General features: G+C 40.2%; 1 protein-coding gene across 1 annotated transcript; it reads right to left on the bottom strand.

Annotated features, from left to right (window-relative positions):
- Nucleotides 1-2,673: 2,673 nt before the first annotated feature.
- Nucleotides 2,674-23,542, bottom strand: DPM1 (dolichyl-phosphate mannosyltransferase subunit 1, catalytic). Its single transcript, XM_047068402.1, has 9 exons — nucleotides 23,381-23,542; nucleotides 19,668-19,767; nucleotides 13,739-13,772; nucleotides 11,642-11,718; nucleotides 11,534-11,559; nucleotides 9,232-9,327; nucleotides 5,854-5,922; nucleotides 4,244-4,358; nucleotides 2,674-3,373 (listed from the first exon to the last, which is right to left on the bottom strand). Exons 1-9 carry the CDS (start codon nucleotides 23,539-23,541, stop codon nucleotides 3,269-3,271), a joined length of 783 nt encoding a protein of 260 aa, XP_046924358.1. The 5' UTR covers nucleotide 23,542; the 3' UTR covers nucleotides 2,674-3,268.
- Between the last annotated feature and the right edge of the window lie 39 nt (nucleotides 23,543-23,581).

Here is a 23,581-nt window from a genome sequence, read left to right as displayed (position 1 = left end):
CTAGCCAAAATGGCGGCCGAGAAAGAGCGGAAGTGACGTAAATACCTCATTAGCATAAGAGGACTCATTGTCCAGCTAAGTAGGGGGGGCAGTGGGGGGCTTTACCCCTTCCCCCCATGTCCCCCAGGGACAACTGTCTCACTCCCACTTGTGCTTGCACCAAACTTTTTTGGAGGGAGGGTGGCACCAGCACCCCCACCTAAGAGAAATTATATAATCCCCTCTGAGGGGGAGCTCTCGCGAGAACCAAGAGGATTTGCCATTGACCCACTAGGAGGCGCCGCGGATAATGGCCGCAGTGCGCTTCCAGGGCCCGTGTGCACGGCGGGCGCCTTCCTCCGGCCGCAGCGCCGGCGGCGGAGGCACAAGCAGCGGGCCGCAGCACGCCCTGCACTCAGTCAGGTGGCCGTGCTGGGGATCCCTGCGCGGGCCCAGCTGGGCCTGGACTACATCTGGCGGGAGGGGGCGTGCGGGCAGCCCGGCGGCTCCACGTGCCCGGAGGCCCGCGCTCTCACGGGCCCGGCGGCCGCGGGAAGGGCAGGGGCACCTGGCCGGCCGTGCGCGATGCCTCCTGCCTTAAATGAGGCGCGAGGGCCTCGTGCTTCACACACCGACTGGAGAGGAGACACGGGCCCTCGGAGGCCTGGCTCCGTTCTGGTGGGGTGGGCTACTCGGTGGGCAGGGGCTGCGTCTTACAGAAGGCCGGCTGCCGCCCTGGGACTGGACATTCTTCCGGGTCGGTGATGGGCTCTTCTCTTTGGCCTGAAGAAAACAAACGGGATCCCTAGCGCGTTGAGGCCACCGGACTGGGGAAGCCTGAAGATGAGAAGGGGTGTTGCCAACGGGCCTCCCCAAGATGCTCAATGACTATGCCAACTGTAGTCTCGGGGACACTTTTAGGGTGACCGCAATCTGGATGGCACACGGGCAGTCTGCCTCTCGATTTAGGTCAACCCCAACCAACACATCATGTCAACATTTCTGAACCCACCTTTCATAGCAGAGTGCATCTGAGAGTATGTCCTTGGCTAAACAGCCTGGAGAGTAACGAATACCAATCATGAAGGTTTAACCAAGCCTGTTCTCTTAAGGTCTGCTCTGTAAGCACGTTGATCTTGGGCTGTTTCTCTAAATTTCAAGTTAAAATAGTTTCAAACCATACCTAACATCTCAAAAGATTCTCACGTAATTCAAAATAGTACAAATTGTGGTTATATATAGCTCAATGTCGAAGACTTCAGTTAGCGGGCTTAAACAAGCCATTTCATCCAACCCCATCTCTGAAATTGTAATAAAATACATCTTTAAAAGCCCAATCAATGTTTCAAGGGAAAACAATAGCTGGAAAAGTAAAAAAAAAAAAAAAAAAAAAAAGGGGGGGCGGGGGAGGGGCGCCAAAGCATCTGATTTAGAGAAACAAAGATGAAAAACCTAATTACATGTTGCAGAATACAGGCAAAAGCTACCATGAAATAAGCAAAATAATTTTATCCCAAGTTTAGTTTTTCTTAGATATACTTAGATTTCATACAGTGATAATACAGATACAAAGGGAAAACATCTGGATTTCGTCCTTGGCCTAATTTACAAAGTAAAAAGAGATGCTAGATTGACATGTAAATGTTTAAGAATATTTTAGTGCTCATCATATTTACTTAAAAAATGCATCTAAATAGTCCAGATTTTCTAAATAACTTCTAAGTAATGAAAAGTCTTCATTGCTCAAATACTTTCTTTACTATAAACTCCAATAGTGACAGTGTTGTAATGACTGTGGTGTAAGAACCAAAAAGATTAAAAAGGCAAAAGATAGCTATCTACTCTAGTGAATTCTGAGGTAGTTACTTCATCTCTGCTCCACAGACCTGACAATAAAAACTCTGGGTTTAGATGAAGTAGAAGAGATTCTAAACATTCAACCACAACAGCAAGTACTGTTTCATTAGCTTAAAACTAATTTTACATCCAATAGTGATGAACTTTCTAGTTATTAACGACGAAGAGACGTCACTTCCCCAAGGGAGGTGGGTCTGTAGTGTGCTGGCTGGCTACATAGCTCCGTGTAAAAGGGAAACAGAATAGTAGAGGCCCTATTGGAATGTGTCCTATGGATTCAATTATGGGAATAGGTAATGTTCAAAATGACACCAAAGGTTTTATGTCCTGGTATTAATTTCTGGTAGTATCTGTTAGAAATGCAATGGAAAAATCAGACTTTGGGTTTCTTTAGCAGCCGAATTAAGCCAGGAAAATGTAATTAGGAATACAGTTCAATAAATATGCTTGTTAAATAACTTAGAGATGTCTCTTATCTGCAAGTCAACTCGTTTCTAAGCTTATTTGCTCAAAGTATGACTTCCTACAAACTTAAAAGATACTGTATGTTCCATAAGCTATACTACAGTTAGAAATTTTGTGTTTTTGAAACACCCAGGTTAGACAAGATAGGTACACAGAACATTCGTGCTGGCTTTCAGGAACAACTTAGCCTGCAATTTACCTGGCAGAACACTTACAGCTTAGTAAGAGTAAGATGTTTAAAAAGTGCTATAGCAGCTAAGTCTTAAAAGTCATTAAAATATCGATACCTTAATATGTCATCAGTATTCTTTTCTTACTGATAGAAGCTACTGCTCAGGATAGGGGAGAAAAAAACTATGCCATCAACTGATGTCAAGTTTCCAATTCACAGTATGTATTTTAAATAGACTTGCTTTGACAGATGTAATGCTTCATCAACACAACAGCTACAAAGGGCCAAATTCTAAAATTGTGATCTGGATATATTATTTTATCTAAGAAATTTGAGATACATTTTTTAAGAAGGGGCAGATGTGTCTACTTGTTCATTCATACAGAAACAGCCATATATATTTCATGAATAAAATTAACATTTTTCTTACTTCTGACACTATTACAAAGAGCTATGAATCCAGTTTTTATATACTTCAAAATCTTCCCCATGTAAGAAATTCTGCACTCATGTTCTAATGAAAGCAATATTTTCTGGGATAAAAAAAAAAAACAAACCAAATACATTTATTTACAAGTCTTAATACAGCAAAATGCAAGTGAAAATTGAGAACACTGCTCGTTTTTCTAATTTAATTTGACATATAAAATGTAGTTTCCTCAGAAAAAAGATTTGTATGAAATTTACCTTACCTTATGATTTATGCTCTAAGAGTACATTTTATAAAAATCAGCAACCAGGCTTCTTTTATGTTTAAATGAATCAACATGATAAGTATAATGAATAACTTTCTTTTTATGTAGTAGCAAAAAGAGTCAATAATCCTTTCAAGAAAGAGACTATTTCATTTCCTCCCAACTTGGATTCACCGTAAACACGATCCACGAATGATATTGGAACCTAGTTAAAAAAAATATATATGATAAGTCAGCCTTCAAAAATATTAGAAAGGAAGTATAGCAGGCATACACCAATACAATACAAATAACATTTAACTTCTGATAGCCAAGTCCTTCAAGTAAGTTCACAATTAGAGGATTCTTACAGCAATTGTGTGTACCTCCAAATCTTTAAACATTTCATTATGTAAAAATCGGTCATATGAACCAAATCTACAACTGTCTGAAAGCACTGATCCTGAATATTAAGCTGGTTTACCAAAGTTTCAGCCTGTACTTCAAGAAAAATTGATACTCCAAAAGTACAATTTTTCAGTAGTCCATTAAATTTATCTGTCACTATTTTAGTGTTAAGTTAAAAATCTTGGAACTTCCACACGAGAAATGGCAATCTAGTTAGCTATTTTCTTGCTATGAATACAAACATTAGTGTTAAGTGAGGAGAGCCTTCCCTGAGAGCTCACTAGCTGGCTGGAAATATTCCTGTCCTTTTCATTTACTCCTAGGAAATGGCAAAAGGATTCATCATTAGGGTGGCTCCTGGCAACGGCAAGAAGAAAAGGAGCAAAGACAATCATCCCACAAGGCTGGATGACCAGAAGAAAGGGCAAAATGAATAAGGTACCAGTAGCTTTTAATCCCTTAAAAGAGAATGCTGCCTTCTATTAAGGTTTTACATCTTAGGTCAAATGTAGGTAGTAATTTGGAAGTGAAATGAATTTTCATCCTTTAGTGAACGGACATTCTAAACAACTGGAAGCTTTCCACATTTCTTCAGTAGTTGTGCAAGTTAAACTTTTTATTATAAAAATTCTAAACCTATTGTTCCTTTACAAGGAATACAGTGGACTATTTACCATCAGTTGCCTACCTCGCCAATAGTATAATTCAACTGCCTTGCCCGAACAATCATCTCCATCTGGAAGACATAGCCTTTGGAAACACATTTTTCTATTAATTTCTGTAGGACTTCTTTTCGGTATAACCTGTGAGAAATTAAAATATACATGAACACCTAGGTAAATACGCTTGCCTACATGTAACCTGATCTTTGGAAAGTTCACTGGTATTTATAAAACCTAAAACTTTCACTAGCCATCTGTATGCAGAAAAGTGGTCACAGCTGATGATTATGACACTTGTCCTGAACCGGAATGGTCATGAAATATTTGGTAAATAATTCAGAATAATTTTGAAAATGAATTCTTAGTGTCTTTTAAGGAAGTTATAAAAATAGGGTAAAGTGAATCACTTGAAGCAGAACCACCCACTGTTTTTAGTTTTTAAATTTTCTTAAAATTTATTTTTCAGGTTGAACAAAGGGAAACTGTTCCAAATATTGCAACAATAGAGTTGACAGATGATGATGAATCCACAATATAAAGCAGAACACACTCAGTAACTAACAGGTGTTTCCTCACAAATGCCTATGACCAGTTTCTATTTCCCAAGATCTACTAAATAAATTCCCTGGGATAAACTGAAGTACCTCTAGGGGACTTAAGGGAGAGTTCCTGAAGAAAGTGACTGGGTTCACCCACAGGACTTCTTAGCTCCTCTGTCTTACTCTGTAAATTTGATGGGATCTGTTTGGCCTGCAGCCCATCTAAAGTTGGGCTGGACATCTGTCCATTATACATATCTAACTGTGACCTTAATTGGTAATAGCTGTATCTTACCAGGACTGCCTCAATCCTGTGATGCCTAAGTTCCTGTCTTAACCTAGCTTAACCTAGAGTGTCAATACTAAAAAAAAAAAAAAAACAACAAAAAAAGAATCAACATTTAATGGAAAAGAGCAAGTATCAAGTAATATAAATTATCAACTAATGCATGAGGTTTAGGCCTTAAAGTAGAGGAACAGACATCTTCTAGCTTCAGAGACAAAAAAGTGGCAGTCTTTAGTCATTTGCCATGGTCATACAAAACAGTTCATCTACTATAGCAGTTCAAAAATTAAAAACATACCCCCCCCCCAAAACAAACAAAAATTACCCCTTCCCAACCTGGCAGGAGGCTTTATTCCAATTAAACAAGGCTTGCTTTTTAATTGAAAGCATATGGAGAACAAGGTAACTGAAGTCTTTAAACTTTTCTGTGGACTGTGCCATAAATATTCATATAAATTGCAGAAAATTACTGGTAGACGTGTTCTTTGGAGCACATCACCAGTGACAGCCATGTTCTGAATAAGCAGTTGAATAACCACCTTGGCCCTCTGGGGGCCCCCAAGGGGCTGAGCACCAGTGAGAATGTTAACAAACACACTAACCTAAGCCCTGCCTTGGATGCTCTTTAGAAAGTACACATTTTTCCTTAAGAAGATGCTTAGGCCTCATTAGCAACTCTGAAGGAACTTCAGTCGGCCTTTGTGTGTTCCAGAAGAAAAATGGGGTAGAAATGAAAAGCATTTCCTAAATAAGCCATTGTATAGCAAGAAAGTTTATATAGGAAATATAAAATTACAAGTTTTTACTGTACCTGAAACTTCCTGTTAAATCAGATGCTCCTGGTCTGAGCAAAATCTGAGTTATAAAATTGGCCCCACGGCTGTTAAATAAAACAATCAGATTTTCTTTATAAAATACATTTTTTAAACAAGAGAAACACATCTGAGATCAGAGTGCTAAAATTGCTACACAAATTTCATAAATACAACTGTTTCACAAAAATGTCAATTTTATAGGGGTGCCTGGGTGGCTCAATCAGTTAAGTATCTGACTTGAGCTCAGGTCATGATCTCATGGTTCATGAGCCCCACATCGGGCTCTCTGCTCTCAGTGCAAAGCCTGCTTCGGATCCTGTCTCCCTCTCTCTCTGCCCCTACCCCACTCATGCCCTCTCTTTCAAAAATAAACATTTAAAAAAATGTTAATTTTATAAAAAAGTTTAGTCAGTAAAAGATTTGACATTCTCATTTTTCAGAAAATGGGGACTTTTATTCTCAAATGTGACATGTAGAGGGGACCTATAAAACAATCATTCTTATAAATTTTAGGTAAGAAAGGTAACATTTTAAATTCAACTTGCCTATTTGCCAACAGCCATTATTTAGAATTATGAGCATCTCTCAGAGAGCAAAAAGGATCAGGGATTTGGAGTATCCTGTTCAGATTCTAATCAGCAACAAGGGATTGTGGATTTCAAGTAATGCAACAGGTCAGTCTGCATAAATATGGCTTTTTTTTTTTTTTTTTTTAAAGTATACAAGTGGGAAAGGGTTTTGGTTTTTGGCAATCTGTGGAAATTGAACAAAGGTTCATTCTGAGACTGTGTCAGTCTCCTTGGGCCACTATAACTAAATACTGCAGACTGGGTGGCTTATATTCATTTCTCACAGTTCTGAAGGCTGGGAAGTCCAAGATCAAGGTGCAGCAGACTTGGTTCCTGAGGAGGACCCTCTTCCTAGCTTAAAGGGCTGCCTTCATGCTATGTGCTGAGGGGAGGAGGCCAAGAGAAGCCAATCTCTCTGGTCTCTTCTTGAAAGGGCACTAATCCTACCATGACTGCCCCATGGTCACTATATTTAAATTACCTCCCAAAGGCCCCACCTCCAAATACCAATGCTTTGGGGGTAAGGTACTTTAACACATGAATTTTAGCAAAGACATCCAGTCTACAACAATGACAGGATGTGTGCTTCCAACACAACCAAGTATCAGTTTCAAGCTATTACTAATAGCTATTATTAACATTTCAAAAAGACTTTACTTGCCCTTGGAAAAAGTGACTTTTTTATTGCAGCTATTTTAGTAAACTCCGATTCAGAAAAAAAAGTTTTCCGGGGCAAACTGGAAAGGACAGTTTCTCTCCAAAGCCAAGGTAACTAACTACCAAGGCCCTCCCTCAGAAAGATTATTTTTATACAAATAACATGATTAGTCATATAGCTGGGATGATGGCTAATTTCAAAAACATTTTCCCTTTCAAGATGCTTCTAATAGATAACAAAAAAATTCTAGGACACAGTTCACCTCCCCAAGATGGGTTTAATCAAAGGAAAGCATGCGTATATGTTTATGTGTGTATGTATACATATGTATTTGCAGCTCTATTCAAGCTAATGTATTTTTTTAAATGTTTATTTATTTATTTTTGAGAGAGGGAGAGAGAGAGAGCATGCACATGCAAGAGTGAGCACGCGAGTAGGGGAGGGCAGAAAGAGAGGGAGGGTCCTAAGCAGGTTCTGAGCTGTCAGCGCAGAGCCTGACATGGGGCTTGGACTCCCGAAGTGAGATCATGACCTGAGCCAAAATCAGGCATTGCCACTTAAATGACTGAGCCACCAGGGTGCCGGTCAAGATAATGTATTTTTAAATGGGGGTTTGTTTTTAAAATATGCAGCAAGGGTGAGACAGACTTGGATTCTAATTCTAATTCTGGATCACACAAATGAGACCTTGGGCAAGTGATTACATAATCTTTCTCAGGAGTTTATATACTAAGTCAGTGCAGACATTAACAAGTGATGACAAACACAACTCAATATAACTTAATGATCCAACTAAAAGCTGTAAATTGTATCTGATCGGGATTCCCTTATTTTAAATAAGAGTTCTGATGACCAAATTCAGAGGGGTCTGAGAGAGAGATCACTCATCTGTTGTTCTGAATGTTGGTTGTACAACAGAATCATCTGGAGAGCCTGTGGAAAATACTGATGGTTTTGCCCCACCTGTGGTGATCCATTCAAATGGTGTATATAGTGTGTGTGTGTGCACGGGAGAGAAAGAGCGAACAGGAAAAAGTAGTGTAGGATTTTTTCTCTGCTTTATCCAACCCCTTCATTTCACTGAAGGCTGAGGGTCCTACAGGTCTTAAACGACTTGCCCAAGGTTCCACATTTAAGAAGCAGAACGGAGATGAACTCAACAGAATCTTCAATAGGGATGAAAAGGGTGATAAAAAACACTAACATTAGTAAGAATTTGTATAAAATTATGTCGTCATGTGTAACATAGTAAGCTGGATAGATCCTTTATGGATTAAAATTGACCTCATCTTCCTAATAAGCACAAAAAAGTGATGTAGATTAAATAGGCTCACAAATTCCTTGTAGATGAAGACCAGTAAGAAGTGGATTCTCCTTCCTCACCACTTGATTATGGGCTTGCTTTGACCAAAAAAGAATGCTGTTAGCTCCAGAGCCTAGGACTAGGAGGCCTTGCTGCTGCAGCCTTAGGACTCTTGGATGCTGCCCTTAGGATGCCATGTGAAGGCACTGGCCAAGCTTTCCAGAAGGTGCAGTAGTGAGATGCCCCAGACAACAACCAGCCCCAACGACTGGATACAGGAATGAGGCCATCTTGGATCTTTCAGCCTACCTGACCCTGACCTTCCAGCTGAAGAAGCTGCAAGAATGAGCCCAAGTGAAGCTAGCAGAGGAACCATCAACCAAGTCACAGAATGAGGAGAAATAGTTGTTTTAAGTCACTCAGTTTTGACACAGTTTGTTATACAGTGATAGAAAACTGAAACAGTATGTTTCATTTCCATTTTATGATGAGGGAAGTAAGGCTAGAAAAGGTACAATATGCTATGTGACACAGGGATTAAATGACACAATCAGAATTTTAACCCAGGTCTGACTTCAAAGCCTCACTACTTTTGTTGCTTAGTAATAGCTGATCATGAAGTGTCTCATTTATTTGAAATGATTACATACATTTGAGATGACTATATATATATATATATATATATATACACATATACATATGTACATACATACATACATATATATGAAGTTAACAATCTGGTCCCAGAAATCCCAAGGCACCATGGTGATTTAATCCAAATACCTGTTACAAACATATGTCCAGTTACACTAAACAAGAGAGAAACCATAGCACATGTCTATACCTGATTATTTTTCTTTTCAAATCCCAGCCATATACACCTCCATTTCCTTTGTAGCGAGTTCCAGAGACAATGTCAAAATTACCCTCCTTCTGCTTCCTATAGAAAAAATCAGTTGTCAATTAGAAAAAGCTATTGAGCTTTCAATAGTTATTTTCATGAGTTATACAAAAAGAACTTTTAAGACTTGCACAGGAAATATAATGCCAAGAAAACATGAACTATACCACTAAGAAATCTTTTGATGTAATATTTCAATTCTGATTTTTTTCCCCTTTGTTAACTTCTAAAACTAGAAAAATAGTACTTGCTGATTGTACCATGTGAAACCATCCTAAGATGTAATCTCCCTCCTTTCTGTTCTCGGCCCCATGAAGTAAACAGTGCTAAAACACTCTGGTAACCCTCCAGACCTTTCTCTTTGCAGAAAGATAGACACACGGAACTCCAGGCTCTCTGGTTGCTTTAACAAAACTGGAACCCAAAAAAGTACATTTTGCAACTGCCTTGTGTCCATTAACAACATACATAATGGGACCACGGACATCCCTATAGGTCAACAGAGAATTTCCCCATTTTTTCCAATAGCTGCAAAAATGCCCCACAGAACACTGAACCCACATACTTATATGGTTGTTTTCATGGTGGGTTTCCCCACCCCCAACAACACAACCACAATGAAGTGTGGCAATGTTTTTATAAATGTACATCCTGGTGCTTAGATGACCCAAAGTGGAACATAACAGATTTGCTAAAATAAAGCTTAGGAGTATTTCTAACAGGTATCACCAGAAATTACTTTCCAAAAAGGTTGTAGCAACTCCCATTTCTCCGGCAATATTTGTGTGTCCACCTCCCGCCATCTTATTGGCACTAGATGTGCTGCTCTTTAAGTTTGTAATTATGACGAACTAACGGGTAACAAAATACAACCGCAGTTATTTCAATTGCATTTCCCTGACAACATGCCAGGGTATCTTCTCTTGGGTTTATCAGCCATTGGGCTTTCTTCTACATATGGCCTATTTCTGTCTTTCACAAATTTTCTATTCCCCTGATTTCATTTCCTTCACAGGTCAAAGGGGCTTTTGGGTATTAAACATATAAGCAGACAAGGTATCTCTGAAGGGACTTTATGCAGAGATCAAAGGATGAGAATAGTTGGCTATGAAAGAGAAAGGAAAGAACATTTTAGGCAAAGGAGAGGGGCAGAGGGGCCAGATCACACAGCAGTTTGAAGGGCAAAGAAAAGAGCCTGAAGTGATCTAAACAGGGGAGAAACGTTACCTAATTTTGTTTTAGTATATTCAGCTTACACTGAGCACAGCTTCCACATTCTTATTCTGAGAGGTTTCATGTTGTTTTGCATTTTCTAAGAATACAACTATACTACCTGCAAATAAATACAAGTTTGTATCCTTTATCAATATTTATACTACATGCTTGTTAATATATCACTTAAAATATCCATGTATAATAACAGCTGGTATGCCTAACTTGATGCATTTATTAATGATTCAACATTTCACCAATTAGTAAGATGTTTGTGTTAGGACTGGATTTTCTTCATCAAGTTTAAGTGGTTTCCTTTTCTTTCTACTTGCAAGTTTTCATTAGAGGTGACCCAGGAAGTTTATCAAATACCTTTTAGCATCTACAGACTCAATCACGCTTTGTTTTTTTTGTTTTTTTTTTTAATTTTTTTTTTTCAACGTTTATTTATTTTTGGGACAGACAGAGACAGAGCATGAACGGGGGAGGGGCAGAGAGAGGGAAACACAGAATCGGAAACAGGCTCCAGGCTCTGAGCCATCAGCCCAGAGCCTGACGCGGGGCTCGAACTCACGGACCGTGAGATCATGACCTGGCTGAAGTCGGACACTTAACCGACTGCGCCACCCAGGCGCCCCATCAATCACGCTTTGTTAATGTGATAAATTATGTTGATGAATTCCTGATGATGAACCATCCTGGCATTCTTGGAATAAACCCTATTTGTTCATGGTGTTTCACCCTTACAATGCAGGGCTTAATTCCATTTAACAAAGTCACCTTCTATCTTTTCCCATATTCTGGAAGAATTTAGATAACCAAGGAATTATCTGTTGCTTAGTTCCTAAAATATATCAGTCACATATCTATAGTCAAGAGCCTCAAATCTATATGTTGGTACCCATTTTGACAGCAAACAAAATAGCATGTCCGTTTTTAATTAGTAAAGAATGACAAAAATGAAAAGAAGTCCAAAATCAACATAAGATAAATAATTTGAATTAGAATTTTTTCAAATATTAGAAATACCTACCTAATGAATTCAGGAATAAATTTTGGCTGAAATTAAAAAAAAATAAACGAAGTCAGTAAAACAGGCTTAACCTATCATGAATAGCTAACAAAAAAAGATACCACTTACATGGTGTGAGAGATCAGCATCCATAATTATTATGTAGTTTCCTGTGGCATGTTTCATTCCATGAATATATGCAGTTCCTAAAAACAAAAACATATCCATTAAAGAAAATCACCAGAAATGCTTAAGTATACTCGTGAACAGGTGAGAAATTAAATTAAGCATCTGAAAAGCATACAGCAGTTCTCCAGAGGTAAAACTAAGCTACCGTTAAATCCTATTTATTCAAAATAAAAAACATCTCTTGAGTCCGTTCTTTCATCTCCAACTTCACCTTAGTCCCAGACACCATCTTCTGATGCTTGGATCCTGGCCTGGCGGGTATTGCCCTGCCTCTGCTCTTCCCCATCACTCCTGTCCCATCTTCATAAAAGCTACCCACTGAATGTCTTCTACGCTGTAAGCCCAATACACTAGAGCCCTGGTCTGGTGTCTGGGATCAAAGGCACAACCAGGAATTATTTAGCCACCCTCATGCCTAAAAGTTCCCTATGGACCTGGCAAGTAAGGGTAAATTGGGATTTGAGGATTCCTGCATTCTCCAGGTCCAAGCCACCACAGTATCTTCTTAGTAAGGGCAAAGTCTTCTAAATATTTATGAGAGTGAGTGAGCGAGCAAGCGAGCGAGCACGGGAGTAGGGGAGGGACAGAGAGAGGACAGAGGATCGACAGAGGATCTGAAGCAGGCTCTGTGCTGAGAGCAGAGAGCCCAACACGAGGCTGGAACTCATGAACCATGAGATTATGACCTGAACTGAAGCCAGACGTTTAACCAACTGAGCCACCCAGGTGCCCCAAGGCCGAACTCAGTTCTAACTTCCTTTGCTCAAAAGTCACCATCACAGCTTTTTGGATTTCTATTGACTGGTTAGTAATTCCTGGTTGCTTTCACAGCAGTTTCCAGATTACTTCAATCCCAAAGAACTTCTGGGTTCAGATATTCAGATACTTTATGATGCCAGAGAACTAAGGGTCTTCAGGACAGCAAGTACTCGATTTTTAAGAACTGTGCTTCCAGGGCACCTGGGTGTCTCAGACGGTTAGGCATCCAACTTTGGCTCAGGTCATGATCTCACAGTGCGTGAGTTTGACCCCCAAGGGATCTGTGTTGACAGCTCAGAGCCTGGAGCCTGCTTCGGATTCTGTGTCTCCCTCTCTCTCTGCCCCTCCCCTGCTTGTGTTCTCTTGTTCTCTAAAATAAATCAAACATTAAAAAACAACAAAAAAGAACTGTGCTTCCTCCATGCTCTCTCAATTTTTTAATAAAATTATTATTATTTCCCAATATAAGCAACTATAACCAAAAGAAAAGAAATAAAGGCATTCAGATATTCATCTCGGAAGGACCAAGTTCATCTGAGATTTTCTATAACCTCCTATAATTAAAAGCTGGAAAAGCTTTCTTTTTTAAAAACAAAGAGTAACTGTTTACAACTTCTAAAAAAATACTCAAAGATTTAGAGCTAAAGTGGTGTGCTGGTCCCAACACATTTGCTCTCGGACCCCTTCTCTGTTCTACACTCCATGGAACTACAGTTCCCAAGGGCTCTTGTCAACTGGCTGCCAAATCGCTTTGGGAGACACCAGGGGATAGTTGCCAGGAGAGAAAAGGAAAAGTCGAAGTGTGTCCCCACTCTTACACTGCATCCCAGCACTGACTGGGTATCCCCATGGCTCCAGCTCCTGCCAGGGAGCCCCCACTCCATTATTCCAACCCCTTCTAAATAACCTGGGGTTCCTGGGCTCCAAAAGCACCATCTCCTATTGTTGCTTCTTTTGAGGGGTGGTAGCAACCACTAGCTGTTACTAGTCTGAGTAGCTTCACAGTTCCATTTGGCTTCTCAGCATTCCTTCACCTGCGTAACCAGATTCTTCGTATTAAATTCCCTACATTGAAAGACTGACAGTGGTTTCTGCTTTCCCAACTGGGCTTTGACAGATAGAGACAACTCAAGTTAAACCATTTCAATGTCACTAAGAACATTAAAAACCATTACAGGAGGACACTGTATTTTGGCCCTGTTCCAAATTGGGAAAACACATACTGGATCACCTTACCAAGGCAAGGAGCAGGTATGAGGGGTGAGAGGTTATACTTACCCAGTCCTAACTTTTTCTCACGTGGTCTTAGAAGCTACAAGAATAAGAAACAGCATTTTAACACACACACGCACACAGAACTATTAAAAATTATTTTTTTATAGGTACTTACCCTTTTTAACAGAAACATAGTTCCATATGTTAGACCTTATATTAGACATTAAAGCAAAGTATGCTTAACATTTTTTGCCAAAGTGAAAAAGTGCTTAGTATTTAATAACAAATCAAATAGTTTAACAGCTTGGAAAATTTCACCCCAACACTGCAGGCCAAATTTTAAACATTTTTTTTTTCCTGGAGTTATCCACCAGAAAACAGTATGTAAACAATATATTATATCTATTACTTAGCATTTTTGAACAACATCTACTGGTTCCTATCCCTAGGAAAACTGAGGATTTAACCCACTTATTCCATATCTTCTTGGAATATTTGATAGCCACATTTGTTTCCCCAATTCCTTTTGTGATTTTAATGATTTAGTTTTTAGTTCTTGATTTGTTTTCCTTTTTATTTTTCTCAATTACAAAAACACAGACTTAAGATTACAAGTTAGACAATGTATGGTCATTCATTAGTTAATGGCATTCAGGTTGGTTCCAGGTATCTGCCACTACAAATATACCTACAACAAAGACACTTGTACATATATCCTTTTGTATAGGTCCTGTTTTCTTTTTTTTTAAATGTTTGTTTATTTTTGAGAGAGAGCGTGAGCAGGGGAGGGACAGAGAGAGGAGACACAAAATCTGAAGCAGGCTCCAGGCTCTGAGCTGTCGGCACAGGCCCAAAGCGGAGCTCAAACTCACTAGCTGTGAGATCATGATCTGAGCCAAAGTCGGATGCTTAACCGACTGAGCCACCCAGGCGCCCCGTTTTCTTTTTTATATAAAGTTTATTTACTTATTTTGAGAAAGAGAGTGCACCAATGAATGGAAGCGCACCACTGAGTGAAAAGGGGTGGGGAAGGGGCAGAGAGAATCCCAAGTAGGCTCCATGCTATCAGCACTGAGCCCTAGGCAGGACTTGATCTCAGGAACCAGGAGATCATGACCTGAACAGAGATCAAGAGTCAGATGTTTAACTGACTGAGCCACCCAGGTGTCCCAAGGTCCAGTTATTTCTGCAATTAACACCCTAAAAGTTGAATCACTGGCTGAAAGGGTATTTATACTCCTTTCTTTGAACTCCTTTTATGATCTTAAATGCTGACATCACTCCATCAACTTATCCTGACTTTATCCTTGGATGACCTCATTACATTCTCTAATGCCACAATTACACAACTTTAGGGTTATATTCCTAAATATATACACATACATACATATATATTTAATGTTTATTTTTGAGAGAGACAAAGCACATGCGGGGGAGGGGTAAGGCGAAAGGGGACAGAGGAGGATCCAGAGTGGGCTCTGTGCTGATAGGAGACAGCCCCATGTGGGGCTCGAACTCACAAACCACAAGACCATGACCTGAGCCAAAACCCAGAGTTGGATGCTTAACCACCTGAGCCACCCAGGTGCCCCTAGGGTTATATTCCTAACAAAAAAAATTGTATTTTTTCTTTTCTTACTGTTTCTTACAGGGCTCAAGTAGACTCACTACTGAGCCTATCTTGTCCCCTTCTGCATTTGCCAGTCTATAAGCAGGCTGCCTCAGACTGCAAATATCTAAACAGAGTATTTTCAGTTCAATTCAACCAGGACAGATTGTAGTACTTTTTACTACATGCAAACTGCATGCAAGTCTTGGGGAGGAACAAAGATAAAATACACTTCTGCTTGATGAGCTCTTACAGGAGAACTAGACATTCAATCAATCATGTACAGTAATTAAAATTTACTTAACAGGGAGGGGCGCCTGGGTGGCTCAGTTAGTTAATTGTCCGACTTCAGCTCAGGTCATGATCTCATAGCTCGTGAGTTCGAGCCCCACGTCCGGCTCTGTGCTGACAGCTCAGAGCCTGGAGCCTGCTTCGGATTCTGTGTCTCCCTCTTTCTCTGCTCCTCCCCCACTCGTGCTCTGTCTCTCAAAAATAAATGAGCATTAAAAAAAATAAAAGTTCACCTTAGATCTTCTATAATCCTATGTTTCTGCTAGAAAAGTCTTTTCTCAAGTGTTTATAAAACATAAACCACGCTGCATATGAAAGAATGCTGTGCTACAGTTAAAAGAATGAGAAAATTTAGTAATAAAAGATCTCCAAGCTATAATTACAAATCAACCTAATAATGCAGGAAGATTACATCTACGTTAAAAAAACAAAAGCACCACCTTACCCAGTTCTCCACATGTAGACCCATGCACACACATGCACAAAGGTCTGAGGCCACCCCCACCAAACTGCTGACAGAGGTCTCCCCTGGGGAAGGGACTAGGAGGTTCATAAACGGCAACTTCAGTTTTATCAGTAACTTTTTCATTTGACAACAATGTAGTTTTTTCATTTCTTAGGTAATAAAAGTTCACACTGTTTCATTTAGTGTGCTGTACTTTCAAATCCTTAATTCCACCCCCTTCCTTTTCTGCCCCCTCACATCAGTGAGGATGGCTCAAAGCAGTAAAGGGCACACAGCCATCAGGACAAGTGTGAACTCACAGAAAGTACGTGCAGGAGGGCTGGGCACACACTCTGATGAATGCTCACCACAACTGCTTATAAGATACTTCATGTGACCCTACGATTTGGTAAAAAACTTATTTTCTAAAAAATTTTTACTATAGAAAATCTTGACATTTTAGAAAAACCAGGATCAACAGTATTTGAGTGGACTTTTTTTTTTTTTTTTTTTACCATAATGAAAATAAATCTTCAGCTAAGAAAGGCTAATTGTAGTGGCGCCTGGGTGGCTCAGTCGGTTGGGCGTCCGATTTCGGCTCAGGTTATGATCTCACGGTTTGAGTTCGAGCCCCACATCGGGCTCTGTGTGCTGACAGCTGGAAGCCTGGAGCTGCTTCAGGTTCTGTGTCTCCTTCTCTCTCTGCCCCTCCCCCACTTGTGCTCTGTCTCTCTCTGTCTCTCTCTCGCGCGTGCGCGCCCTCAAAATAAACATAAAAAAAAAAGGCTAATAATTGTACTTTCCTCCTGTTTTGCAATTCCTTACTATCAATGAGGCTCCCTTTTTTTTTTCATTTTATTTTTTCCATTTTTGGCTGTTTATAGTTCTTATGAATGATGGTTTTGTACATCTCATTAGGATACTGATCTTTTTGTCAGAGGTAATATTTTGGTATTTTTAAGTAGTCAAACCTCTCAATCCTAGTTATATTTGATGTTTTAAAAGTAATGAACATGCATTACATTATCAGAACTTGTAAAAATACTAAACTATGGAATAATATAGGTGATATAATCTGACCTCAGGTTGGAGGCTGAAACAGATGATGTAAATCAAATGTCATGTAAGCACTCGACATAGAAAGGCTGAAGCCCTCCACAACCTCAGCTCTCCCTGACCTATATAACCATCATTAACAGTTCAAGGTATGTGCTTCTACTTTTATATGGTCCCACCTCTGCTATTTATTAGCTATATGACATTGGAAGTGACTTAACCTCTTGGCTCAGTTTCTTCACATAGAGTTAAAAAACAAACAAACTTCTTTCATTTTCTGAAACATTCATTCCAGCCAGTTTGAAAGACCAGCAAACAAAGCATCTGGTGCTTAGTGTTTTGAGATATTGTAAAATAGCTTCAATAATAATCCTTCTCCATCTTCTCTCCCAAGTAAACTTGTGGCACTTGTCACTTAAAAGCAAGAAGGGCCATTATTGTTGCCTGGCATGGCCTGATATTGTTGAGGGGGAAAAAAGGGCAATTTTTCTAGTTTAAATGATTTGAAGATCATAAAATAACAAAGGAACTATAAGAAAATCGTAATAGTGAATGCAGTTTTTTTCTCATTATTTTGAATTTTTTTTATTTAAAAAAATTTTTTTTTCAATGTTTTTTATTTATTTTTGGGACAGAGCGAGACAGAGCATGAACGGGGGAGGGGCAGAGAGAGAGGGAGACACAGAATCGGAAACAGGCTCCAGGCTCTGAGCCATCAGCCCAGAGCCTGACGCGGGGCTCGAACTCACGGACGGCGAGATCGTGACCTGGCTGAAGTCGGACGCTTAACCGACTGCGCCACCCAGGCGCCCCTCATTATTTTGAATTTTATTGGTTGATGGGAAAAATGGAACTCTTTGAGGGCCATATTGTTTTAGCATTTGAAAAGGTCAATTTAGTAGGCATACACTAAGATCAATCAATTATACCTCAAGGCTGAAGTTCTACGGCAAAAGTATTCAAAATATCGTCAGGTTGATATTCCTGGCTTAAACAGAAGTGCCTAACTCAGAGTATTCTACATGTAACATGTGATTTAGTGGCTTTGGCCCAGAACTTGTAAAAGAAAAACTGGGGGACTGTGGCCAAAAAAACGAACCTAGCATCATAAGAAATCACTGACAGAAGGCTGGAAATCTGTCAACTTTTAATCTCTTCCTGTACATCTGGAGGAGGATTGGAAGGGTGATAGATCTTTGAGTTGCCCAGATGTGATATGGAAAGAATAACTAGCATAGGAGAGATTTACTATGTGTGTAAGAGGAACATGTTCCCCTTAAATGCTTCCCTTCCATCAACCAATATCTCCTGCAACTTGTGCACCCTGCGACAGTTTTTTTTATAATGCTTAATTGCTATTTCTTAAGATGAAAATATCAACAAAGGTTCTCCAGGAGACCTCTTTCTTTATATCTATACCAATGGTTCTCTTTTGGGAGGAGTGGACAATTTTGCCCACAAGAGGTCATTTGATGATACTCAAAGACATTTTTGGTGGCCACACTGGGGAGACGGGCTGCTAATGGCATCTAGTGGGTGGAGTCCAGGGATGATGCTAAATGTCCTGTAACATACAGGACAGTCCCCCACATCTAAGGATTATTAGGTCCAAAATGTCAATTGTTCCAAGACTGAGAAACTCTGGTCCATACAAATTCTAAAATACCCAATGCTCAGAATGTGTTTAAATCTGGATTCAACTGTCTGCTTGGACCCCAAAATTACCTAAAGTAGAGCTCACAAGTGTATTCAAACACTTACGAATAAAAACCATTATAAAAATAAACCAGTGGTCAAAAATAAAAATTATAGGGGCACCTGGGTGGCTGAGTCAGTTAAGTGTCCAACTTTGGCTCATATCACGATCTCGAGCTTCCTGAGTTTGAGCCCTGCCTGTCAGGCTCTGTGCCATCAGGCTCTGTGCTGACAGCTTGGAGCCTGGAGCCTGCTTCAGATTCTCTCTGCCCCTCCCCTGCTCACACTCAGCCTCTCTCTATCCCTCAAAAATAAACATTAAAAGAAACATTTTAATAAAAAATAAAAATTATAAAGCCATTATAAAATGAACTCTACATCTAAGTTACTCCAGCAGAAAAACAACACCCTTTAAAGTACAGTGGGAAACTCTATAAAGTTCAAGACTCAGAGAGTCAATTTACTCCCAGATGACTGTTCTACAAAGATGCCAAGTGCTCTGACAAATAGAAAGATGCCAACTTCACATGGAAACGATCACGTTTCCCAGCTACAAGCTTTTATAGTTGCAAAAAAGGGGAGCAAGAAAGATCATGACACATATTACTAATTGCAATCCAGTTCCATTAATATTCCTGTCAATATCACTCTTTAATTTTGCCCTTCAAGAAAACTCATCTGCAGAGTAAGTTCTGAAAACAGACTTTATCCAAAGTCTCACTATTTTGCTGTAAAATTGCTACTGACCCAATTTACCAAAGACATGGAAAAACTCAAGCAAGATGTTCTTTTTCATTTCAGTTTCTAGAAAAACAGATTGACTTTAAGTATTGTCATTTCTCATCTTTCCCCTACAAACACAACTAATGTGACAGAAGAATGTTCACATGACTTACAATTTTGTCTGACCCATAGATCTTCTCCAACTGTTCAGCAACATCCCTTGTTCCATCTGGGCTTCCATCATCTATGATTATAATTTCATAGCTGATTCCACTAAAGTAAAAAAAAAAAGTTTGTATTGCTTGCAGAGACAATACTCTCCAATTAAAAAATAACTTTAAAATTACTATTTCCTCACCAATATAAGTGGGAATTTATGTCATATTAATCACCAAAGAAAACTTCAATTACCAAATGAAACAAATGTCAAACATTTAGTACTTTACCTCCAAACTCGGCAGCCTATGGATAAAAACGTTACAATGAAGTCCTGAGATAAAAAAAAATTCTCAAATCAAAAACACACTCTTTAGTTTAAAAACTCACAGCGATTACATATACATCCGTCCATTATATACCATAGGATATCATAAAATTTTACTTACCTACTTTGGAAGTGGTATTATAGAACCTTAGCATCAAGTCTTAGTTATAAAAAATATTTCAAAAGTACATTTAAAAGATATCTCAAGGGGCGCCTGGGTGGCTCAGTCAGTTGAGCGTCTGACTTCAGCTCGGTCATGATTTTGCGGTTCATGAGTTCGAGCCCCACGTCAGGCTCTGTGCTGACAGCTCAGAGACTGGAGCCTGCTTCAGATTCTGTGTCTTCCACTCTTTCTGCCCCTCCCCAGGCTGGCGCTTTGTCTCTGTCTCTCAAAAAAAAAAAAACAAAATGCTTAAAAAAAAAAAAAGATATCTCAAGTTGACTGAGTTGCTGAGTTAATATTCTTTTATTTATTTTTAATGTTCTATTTGAGAGAGACAGTGTGCATTGGGGGGGGGGGCTGGTGAAGCAGAGAGAAGGGAAGACAGAATCCCAAGCAGACTCCACGCACTCAGCATGGAGGCAGAGGCCCAAGCAGGCCTCTAACACACAAACCGCGAGATCATGACTTGAGCAGAAATCCAGAGTTGGCCACAACCCATTGAGCCACCTTAGACTGAATATTCTTTTCAATTTAAATTTTAAATAACATAATCAGGAACAAATAGGATTTCATTTCATTTCATCTGTTAAAAAACCCTCTTTAAAAATCTTTACACCACTATTTCAAATAGTTGTACCATTACTCACGTCATTAGAAAGAGCACAGAAAATTACATAAGATTTTAATGTGCTTCAAAATTAAAATCTCTCTGCTGGCTCTCCATTAACTTTATGTTACAGTTTCTATTCTAAAAATAAGCCAACACAATACTTGGATGTACATGTGATCACTGCATCTTCCTCCACCCCCCTTTTGGATTTTTTTTGGATAACTTTATTGGGAAACTTAAGGACAAAGTAAAGGAAGCACACCAAACCCCCACAACACTGTTTCCTCTTGGTCTTAATAAACATATGTAAGGAAATCAGCAAGAAAACATTCATTCTGTTAAAAGGCTTTCAAAAGTCAGCCCCAAAATCCAAAAAGAAGGGTAAAATCAGCCCATCTGTTAAGCCTTCTCCCCTAGGTGCTTTAGTACTTAACAAGCCAAAACCTGTTAAGATGTTGATTCCAGTTGATATGCTGAAAGAGATATACTTCATAAAGAAATGAAGTCATTCATAAGCAAATTATTCCTTTCTCTCATTTCAAAGTGCCCAGAACACCTGAGGGTAAGGGTAGTTTAAAGGAATCAAGCTAAACTCCCTTTAAGTAATCTGACCATATCTGAAAATAGTTGTTTCCTTCATTAAACATCACTCAGATTAAAGTAAAAAATATTTGAGAATCAGAAGACAAAATAAACAAGATCAACTATATTAAGATAATTTCTCTAATTTGCAAAGTGGTTGTAAAAACCAAAATAAAAAATAAAGAAAAAGATATGAGTACAAAAACTGCAAGGAGCCACGTACATTAAGACAGTTAGTTACAGGGCGCCTGGGTGGCTCAGTCGGTTAGTGTCTGATTCTTGATTTCGGCTTAGGTAATTTCATGATTCGTGAGTCTGAGCTCCACGTTGGGCTCTGTGCTGGCAGCGTGGGGCCTGCCTGGGATTCTCTCTCTCTCTCTCTCTCTCTCTCTCTCTCTCTCTCTCTCAAAATAAATAAAATAAATTTTTAAAAAAAGCAATATTTTTCACCAATTAGCATTTTCAAAAACGTTAAGTTTGATAAAGCTAAGGTTGGCTGGTTGATAGGGAAACAGGCACTCTCCAAATAATGCTAGTCCTAAGGTGGTACAATCATTTTTTCTGCGAGCAATTTGTTGATTTTTATATTTTTGAGAGAGAGAGAGAGAGAGAGAGAGAGAGAGAGAGAGAGTAGGGGAGGGGCAGAGAGAGAGGGAGACAGAAGATCCAAAGTGGGCTCTGCACTGAGGGCAGGTATGGGGGTGGCAGTCAAGAGCTGCGAGATCATGATCTGGGTTGAAGTCAGATGCCCGGGGCGCCTGGGTGGCGCAGTCGGTTAAGCGTCCGACTTCAGCCAGGTCACGATCTCGCGGTCCGTGGGTTCGAGCCCCGCGTCGGGCTCTGGGCTGATGGCTCAGAGCCTGGAGCCTGTTTCCGATGCTGTGTCTCCCTCTCTCTCTGCCCCTCCCCCGTTCATGCTCTGTCTCTCTCTGTCCCAAAAATAAATAAACGTTGAAAAAAAAAAAATTTGAAGTCAGATGCCCAACCGACTGAGCCACCAGGTGCCCCTAAAGCTTTTTTAGTTTTTTTTGGTTTTTTTGTTTTTTTGAGAGAGAGCAAGGGTGACCATGCAAGCAGGAGAGGGAATGTCAATTTTAAGCACATCAGTTGACCCAGTAATTCCATCCTGAAGACTTTATCCCCAGTACACTAGTAAAAGTATGAGCATGTTTGCTGTAACAGTCATTTAATAAAGGAGCATTCAGTGTGTGTCAAGCGCTCTTCTAAATGCTGGACAATATGGTGTGAACAAAGTACCTGTTTTCATTCGTAAAACAAAAGTCAAAAAAGAAAAACAAGAAAGCTCTAGAAATAATCTGTGTTCACGGAGATGACCTGGTTAAGTTATAACACAGCCATATACAAAGTTACTTAATTTTCGAAGTTTGTATGTGTTGATACAGAAAGATTTTCATCTATACGCGATCCCACTGGATCTAAAACAAGCTACTTCATACTGATACCAGGATCTTCCGAAATCTTAAAAACATTGTATAACACTTTCAAATTCAAACTCTAAAAGCCCCAGTTTCTAGCAACCACACCAAACATCCACTAGTGACCAACGAAGTTGCCCAGGCCAGCAGCAGCTCCCTAACCCACAGAGATCAAACCTCATGCTTACATAAGCACTCAGCACGGGGGCGGGAGTGAGCGTGCTCGGTTAGTCTCCCGGCTCCTGCCGCATCCTGACCACCCAGAAGTAGGAGTGAGGTCAAGCTTTCAACCTCGCTCCGACTGAAAAGGTGGACAACGCTACTAAGAAAAAGACAACCAGGGGCGTGGGGTGGGGTTGGGGGACAGAGGATGGGAGTGTACAATAAAAGGAACGTCTCATAAAACCCAAGGGCAAGAATGAGAACCCGAGACACAGAATGAACCCCAGAAGTATCCGCCGCCTCTTTCTCGCAGGGTGGCCTTCTCCCCGAGGCTTCCCCCAAGAGCCGAAGGGAGGCCTGCAGGGACTCCTCGCGCAGCCAACTGCCGACACCCAGGCCGGCGAAGCCAGCTCATCTCATTCCTCAGGGAGGGCGGCAGGGCACGCTACCTCTCGGAGAAGCTTTTCACCAGCAGCCACACGATGAGCGGTAGGTTCTCGCGCTCGTTGTAAGTGGGCAAAAGCACCGAATACTTGTCCTGTCGCGGGACGCGCCCCTCCGGCTCCCGCCGAGACCTACGAGGGCTACCGCTCGCTTCCTCGGAGGCCATGGCGGAACTGCGCGAGACGCCGGAAACGGAATGACGTCAC

This window comes from Lynx rufus, unplaced genomic scaffold (genome assembly GCF_022079265.1).
Source record: "Lynx rufus isolate CCGP_SWC_20201006 ecotype Redwood Valley unplaced genomic scaffold, mLynRuf1.p SCAF_8, whole genome shotgun sequence".
Classification (NCBI taxonomy): domain Eukaryota; kingdom Metazoa; phylum Chordata; class Mammalia; order Carnivora; family Felidae; genus Lynx; species Lynx rufus.
The sequence above is the reverse complement of the archived record's forward strand: the minus strand, read 5'-3'. Positions and strand labels throughout refer to the sequence as shown.